Genomic DNA, 8,081 nt, shown 5'->3' with positions numbered 1-8,081 from the left:
AAGAGTGTGGGTGGTGTCAGTATTTCATACGTGAGTGTGTGGGGGGGAGGGTTAGCAGTTGGTCATGAGATTTGGCTGTCTAATTTCATGGATAAGGTTTCCTTCTCCCTTCGGAGCGCCGAGAAATGCAGCTCTGATGTGGAATTTCCTCTGGCCTGGGACCCCAAGCGCTGTATCAGAAATCACACAAACACACACTAAAAAAACCTAAATAAATAAATAACGGGCTACCAGAAATATGCACACAAACAAATAAAATGAGAAGATCTTACTGAGGACACTTTCAAATATCTCTATGTCTCTCACTCACACACACACAGCTAAAACAAAATGATAGGCCATCACTGGCTGGCAAAAAAACATTTACACACATAGGCCAAAGAGCTGTAAATTTACTGATGGTGCTTTTAATGCAAGCTGGAGCAACAAACAGTCTCTACAATGAAGTCCTTAACACATGACTTAATGTATACACCTCGCCACGTAATCCCTCTTAAACAATCTCAACGCATTCACATTAAAACGCAATCAAGAATAAAAATACACGTAGAAAATCAAGTGTCCTTTTTATTAAAAAAAAAGAAAAGAAAAATGAAAAAGTAACAATTGCCAAAAAAACAAAGCCTGGTTTTATTTTACTCCAGTGACATTTTTCTTCTCCATCCTCTTCCAGCAACACATTCACTTCAGAGAAACAAAAACAGCAGATCACTTCAAGCGTTCTCTGAAGGAATGGTCTGCAAACTACAGTATATATATATATATATATATACATATATAATACTTTGACATTGACAATTTTGCCATAATGTTTTGCTTCTTGCTTGGTGGCTTGCACAGACACACAGCAATGTGCAAAACCACTTGGCAACAAACCCCACTTTGAACTGAATTTAAACTGACTCTCTGTAGGAGGACTATGCAGTCCTACCACCACAAGCTGGCTTTGTTCCTTAGAAAACTCTCCTCATATCCTGTCTGTGCTGCTGGCCCACTGAATGCATCGCAGCGCAGCCATGCCATGATTCGGTGCTTGTGGCATTTCTGTGCTGTCCAGCAAGAGTGGATGTTTGTTATATTTCGGCATGACTCGAGTCAGTCATCCTGGAAGATGTGATTTCAAGGAAGCTCTGGGATGTTGACAGCCATTTTGAGTCCTGAATATACAAACTGTGCGTCACAAAAAACATGCTTCTGGTGGCTTACACAAAAAGCAGTCCCTTGCTGCAACCATGATGGGGATGGCAATAGTAAACTGTGAGGTGAGCTCCTGATCTCGTTATAACTTTCAGGGGCAACACGAAGAGTCAAATCAAGCATTTCAAAGCAAGTAACTGATCAGAGGTCAGCTTTTTAACAGCATCAGTCCTGGAACCAGTGCTTTAAAAGACTAATACGGATGGAATCTGTTTTGGTGACTGAGGTGGATTAAGATGCGAAGACACACTGGGGATCCAAACACGATGGTGCTTGATTCATGGACTGTATGCCACATAGATTCCTGCACAAGAAGGACATGGTGTCGTGAATGATATGGTTAAGGTAAGTATGCACAAGGAGTACACACGGTGTTGTGAATTATATGGTTAAGGTTAAGTATGCAAAAAAGCACGTTTCTGGTACCAGAAAGAAAATGCACAAACACAAAATAAAACACAAAACATTACAAAATAACATGGGCAACTATGGCCTTTCTCTCTTTTGATTGGTCTAATAGAATGTGACAGACAAATCACACACACACACACACACACACACACACACACACACACACACACACACACACACACACACACACACACACACACACACACACACACACACACACACACAGTGCGGCAGGCATGTCTTTCAGCAGTTTTGGCCAGTCCTCCAGTGAACAGCTCACTCAGTAGAAAGATCAGAGCACTGGGTGTAAAGCGTAATGTTTATGACAGATAAGACAAACACGCTACCACACACATACTGTACATACACTCGATCACTCTCACAAAAATACACACACATATACACAAACCTCAGCAACACACAACACACAGTATTTATGACAGTGGAGGCAGCAAAGTAATTATAGGGCCAGAGCATAAATGTACACAACCATCCCACCCACCCAGACACACACACACACACACACTCGTGCACGCACACCCAGACACACACACACACACACACAGGGCTAGGGCTGAATAACTATGGTGTCATTCGTGATCAGAGGCATTCTATATTTAGAAACACAATCAGCAGCAGACGGTTCCAGATGAAGAAAAGAGACAGAAGCACACAGAAGAACACAAGAAAAAAAAAGCAAATATGTGTTCAGGTACCAGACCAGAAGTCTACACCTAATAAACACCACCCAACATAAGCATCACCCGAGTGCAGGCCAGCAAAAACAGGAACATTAACCGCAAAAAAAGGAGGTTTGTGATTGGGTGCCTTTCCTCCATTAGCACGCTCTCATTGGACAATGTGCTTACTGAAATGTGCAGTTTCATAATCCCTCCCTCAGAATTGGCACTTGAATATGTGTACACACAGACATGTAATATATAACTGTTTAAATTCTCTCTCACACACACACACACACACACTTATGTATCATGAACCAATCATATTTTTTTTTTACATTTTCAAAAATGTGTTTGCAGAAGCGCTATGTTAAACAAACAAACAAAAAAAAAAACAACAAGAAAAATCCCCAAGCGTCTGAATGATTCGAGCTGGTCGCCCAGATCCGGCAGAATCTCAGATGAAGAAGTTGGCAGCTGCAGATTGGGAATCACCATCAAAATTCCGACAGGTCCTGTTTGAGCACATCTTTGGATTTTCCCATGATGCCCTTCTGGGGGACAGCACAGAGAGCAACAGGAAGCAGGCAGAGGCATGTGACAAGAGAGTGATATTAAAGAAGAAGATGATAAAAAAGTAAAGAAGATAGAGAATGGAGGACAGGGGATGACTGCGTGATCAAAGAAAGAGGGGCAGTGCTTTAAGTGGCTTGGGCAGGGAGAGCTCCGCCCCCAGTGAGAAATGCAGCCAATCGCAAAGCCAGCATGCTACAGGGAGGTGTGTTCAGTTCAGAAACCCAACCCCTCAGTCCATTTTGTGGCCTCTGCAGGAAGTCCATTCTGTTCACGGGTCCTGGTTCTGGTTCTGGAGAGTTAGGGTGGTGGGGGGGGAACCGACACTAATGGGATCGGGAGGGCGCCTCCTCTAACAGGTTCTCTAGTGACTCCGCCTCCGACAAGGGCTCCTTAGACGCCGCCTCTTTCTTTTTGGGTGTGGTCTCTTCCTGCAACAGCTCTTTGGCTAGCATGTTCGTCAATGGATGGCCGCCTCCTCTCCGGCCAGCTGAGAGAAAAAAAAAAAAAGAGAGAGAGAGAGAGAGAGAGAGAGAGAGAGAGAGAGAGAGAGAGAGTAGAGAGAGAGAGAGAGAGTAGGAGAGAGAGATGTTCATTATCTCAGAACACTCTATCAATGCTGGTTGCAGTAGCATACATATGTTAAAGTTCCCGTATGCCATGACAAATACAGGCACTAAATAAGAGTAATGGCCACCGGGCGAGGTCAAGAGTCAAAGGTCAAGGGTTAATGAATCCATCCAACCACGGACAGATCTGAGGATGCGCAGTCCAGCTCAGAGGCACCAGTTCTGGCCAACAGTGAGTGAAAAAACAGGAGGTCAGCACGCCACGGCATACACACGGCATACGCATGCTTTAATACACGCACACACACACACGCCCAGCCGCCCGCCCCTGTATGTTTCAAAACCTTAAGCATGACAGAGAAGGGCTTAGCGAGGGAGCGTGAATCTGTGCAACTTTGTAAATATGTCAGAGTATTCTGGATAAACAGACTATTTTAAGATGGGGAGAAAGACGGAGAAGGAGAGGAACAGCCAGTGGAGAAGCAGGGGGAAGGGGACTGGAAGGAGGAGGCGGAGAGATGGATGGAGTGAGGGAAATGAAGAAGGAGAAGAATGCAAAGAGGGGAGATGGAATGTGACTAATTGCACCCTGAGGATCTTGCCGTCATCCTTTTCTTCTCCTACCTGCTCTCCTTACACCATTTCCCCTCCACATCTCTGCCCACACAAAAAAAAACATCTTTCAATCTTTCTCCCAGTCATCCCTCCCTCCCCTGTTAATGCATCCTCCCTCGCTCACCGTCGCCTTTATTCCTACAGTGTTCCCCATGTCATCTAGCCCCCCCCCCCCCCCCCCCCCCTCCCTTACTCTTGTGTGGGCGGACAGCTGTGCGGTGGCAGCCATCTTGGACCCGGTAATGTAGGTCAGTGAGAAATTGTGTGTTGCATTTAAATCAACCTGTAGCGACATGGTGGTGTGTTATTCCCCTACTCATCCTAACACACACACAGAAACACAAAAGTACATACACTAAAGCACTAATCTGCACTGATCTTTAAATCTAAAAGAGGGCCACCGAGTGCTTTTATGTTATGTGACCAACATGGATTTGCACACAAACAATAGGGCAGCTATCTGTCAGGAGTCCCTCTGCAGGCTCTGGGGCATGATCTGTTTCCTGATTAATTACACGACTAATGCCAGATTTAGATCTGATTTTACTGTCATAGAGACAACCAAGGGGAGGGATTTAATGGCAGAATTTCACATTTGAGCAAAACATCGAAAAACAAAACCCAAAGTAAAGAAAAACAATTCAACAAAACCCCCTAAACCCCTATGTCTGAGTGAATAAGGAGAAGGTCCCAAACCCCTATGTCTGAGTGTATAAGGAAGGAGAAGGGCCCAAACCCCTATGTCTGAGTGAATAAGGAGAAGGGCCCAAACCCCTATGTCTGAGTGAATAAGGAGAAGGGCCCAAACCCCTATGTCTGAGTGTATAAGGAAGGAGAAGGGAAATCGTGTCTGAACTAGTGGCCTGGTACAGTATAGTGTAGTAAGTAATACATGTATAAAGCAGTGGGACGCTGTATAGAAATAACAGGTGTGATGGACTTTTTATTATTATTATTTTATTTTTATTTATTTTTTACATTTGAGTGATCTAATGACCTCACTCTAAATTGAGGCAATTGATTTGTTCTGAATCTGACTTGTCATGTCTGATAAAACATAACTATGATACTACTTCTGTCTACAAAGCTAAACAGCAATTCTTGTGATTGACGAGTGAGTATGTTCTTCTGTGTGTGTGTGTGTGGTGTGTGTATGTGTGTGTGTGGGGAAAAAAAGGCTGGATGAGAGAAAGTGAGTGAGTATAGTCTGTGATTTGAGCAATAGGTCCATTCCGTGTTAGATTCTGGGCTCAAATTCACACCTGGCATTCAGTTCAGCACAAACTGAATGGCTGCCTGAGGTCCACAGGCTTCTTCACACATGCACACAAGGCCAGTACAACCAATGCACAGGGAACCATGAATGCAGCCGAATCTCTCTCTCTCTCACACACACACACACACACACACACAAGCTGCCCCCGATAACATCAGGGCACATGGTTCCCTTGACAAAGACAACCTATAACGATCCATGCAGTTTGGCACTTCACACCAAGAACACACACACGTTACCGAGCAGGTGTCCAAGATGAGCTCCGACAAGGAAAGCACCGAGTCTGTAAGGGGGGAGCAAAAATCCGTTAGGGTGTGTGTGTGTGTGTGTGTGTGTGTCTACTTGTGTATATGTGTACATAGGTGTGTGTCTGATAAGAGGGCATGTCACATGGGTGTGGGAGTGCACACACAAATACATTAGAGCAGCACACAGCTGCATGTGACTCTAGTCATGTTAAAAAGGTCACATCATCCGTCAACTGAAATGGAAGCAGAAGGAAATGCAGATGAGGATTCGCTAGGGGAAAGGTCAGAGGTCGGAACTGTGTGCTCTTCCCCTAAGCTTCTCCTATCAGTAGTTCGGGACTGAGGGACTAAACCCAACCCAAAGACGGGGGAGGGGGAGAGAGAGAGCGAGAGAGAGAGAGAGAAAACTTAATTAGCGCCTCACCCTTCTGGTTCACGACACACACACACTTCTCTACTGACACACTTTTACGTTAATTGTGTGTTACGTAAATGACCCACATAGGAGTAACAACAGAAAATGTGTCCCACAAAAGAGACTGGGAAGAAACAGCTTCAAAGAGAGACGCTGAACTCTCTCTCTCTCTCTCTCTCTCTCTCTCTCTCTCTCTCTCTCTCTCTCTCTCTCTCTCTCTCTCTCTCTCTCTCTCTCTCTCTCTCTCTCTCTCTCTCTCTCTCTCTCTCTCTCTCTCTCTCTCTCTCTCTCTCTCTCTCTCTCTCTCTCATTTCCTTTGTAAATTACAGCGGGCAACGGGAAACTCAAATCAAACAGTAATAGATATATTTGTTATATTTGGAACTGCCACACTTCACACCCTACAAATATGCGACTGATGCAACGTGTACATCATTTCAATTTGAATATACCTTTAATACAAGTTTCACCTAAATATATGCACCTGGTCAATGCCTTCATTCAAAGTCATAAGAGAGGAGTCCAACACAAACTGATGACATTTGGTTCACAATAAGTATACATAAGAATACAATAAGTATACATAAGCATACTGCGTTCTGAATTCACCTAGCGTGTCTGACAGTGGCTAAAAATAGACAGCAGTATAGATCTCAATCACGTAACCATACTTTAGGATTCTGGTCAGACCACCGGCTGACTCGATGTGTGCGTGCATGAGAGAGTACAGTAGCTTCAGGCTGAGGTTTATTTTCGTGGGAAACATATTGATCACTCACTCTGTGTCAGTTAGCATGCTAACAGAGCTAACGCGGGCACATGGCTAACCCAATCTACAGGTTCACGGGGGTGGGGTTGTCAAGTCAGGAAGTGTGCTGTCTGGACCAGACTGTATCTACCACCAAACAAAGGCTCTAAACATGTGCATCATATTAAGAGAGAGAGAGAGAGAGAGAGAGAGAGAGAGAGAGAGAAAGGGAGGGAAGGAAGAAGGGCAGAGCAGATCATCTGCTCCCTATTATTGGCCATAGACAACTAAAGCGCTGTGGGGAATCAGTAATTACACGCTCTGCTGTGTGCAAGAGTTTGTGTGTGTATGCGTGCGGCATGTGTGTGTGTTTGTGTGAAACAGACAGTGAGAGACAGAAATGGAGACCAAGAAAGAAGTCTGTTCTTTCGTTCTTTCAGTGACAGAGTGATAGAATGGAGCAGTGCATGCAAAACCTGTGTGTGTGTGGTGTGTGTGTGTGTGTGTGTGTGTGTGTGTGTGTGTGTGTGTCTGACTGACTGACTGACTGAAAGGAAGTACTTCCACCCAATGGAAAGATGCTGACCAACTGGACACTGGATGAAGTCACAGCTCAAGGGCAGACATTCACCCACACACAGGAAGCTGGGTGTGTGTGATGGGGACTCTGACTCAACACACACACACACACACACACACACTCATATGCAATAAACTGAAGTGGCTAGCGACCTCTAGAGGCAGAACGCTGGCACACTATTCTATTCATTTCTCACAGCAGCTGTGTGTGTGTGTATGTGTGGGTGACCACTAGCTGTGGGGGAGAGGGGGCTGCCAAAGCTCTTTTCGGCTGGGGTAGCAGGGGGCGTGTCCTGGCCCATGCACTGACAGAATTCTTTAGCGTTAAGAGGCTCAGTTAATATGTACGTTTTTTTCTGTGTGTGTGTAGGGTTGCGTATATATGGGTACATTTTGAGTAAATATTGCATGTAACTGAAGAACATGAAACCCTGATTGAGCAAATACGGCTATACCACAAGGACTAACATGATCTGTGTTTTTTTTTTTTTTTTTTTGGTTGTTATGTTTTGTTTTTCTGAACTCATAAAAGTGCGAGAGGAAGAAACGAGAGAGAGAGCGGGTGAAATAAGAACGATCTACTCCAGAGTGTGATGTAGATAGAGTGGCTCCAATATAGTGTTTATTTTGTAGAAATGCCAGTTTGAGTATTGGGAAGATACTGTATATTATAGTTGACAAAGCTTGTGTCTGTGAGCTGAAATGACCTGCCTGGTTCATAGTGTGAATCTCTTTCTGTCTGTGTGTGTGTGTGTGTGTGTGTGTGTGTG

At 44.5% G+C, this 8,081-nt stretch overlaps 1 protein-coding gene across 1 annotated transcript in view; it reads right to left on the bottom strand.

Annotated features, from left to right (window-relative positions):
• Window positions 1-381: 381 nt before the first annotated feature.
• Window positions 382-8,081, bottom strand: part of LOC105903250 (protein diaphanous homolog 1) — a 115,832-nt gene continuing 108,132 nt past the window's right edge. The window contains 2 exon segments of the mRNA XM_031587588.2: window positions 382-3,351; window positions 5,561-5,604. Of these exon segments, the coding sequence (XP_031443448.1) occupies window positions 3,322-3,351; window positions 5,561-5,604 (74 nt within the window). The 3' untranslated portion in view covers window positions 382-3,321.

The sequence above is a fragment of the Clupea harengus genome, chromosome 20 (assembly GCF_900700415.2).
Source record: "Clupea harengus chromosome 20, Ch_v2.0.2, whole genome shotgun sequence".
Lineage (NCBI taxonomy): Eukaryota > Metazoa > Chordata > Actinopteri > Clupeiformes > Clupeidae > Clupea > Clupea harengus.
This window is presented reverse-complemented; position numbering and strand designations above follow the sequence as displayed.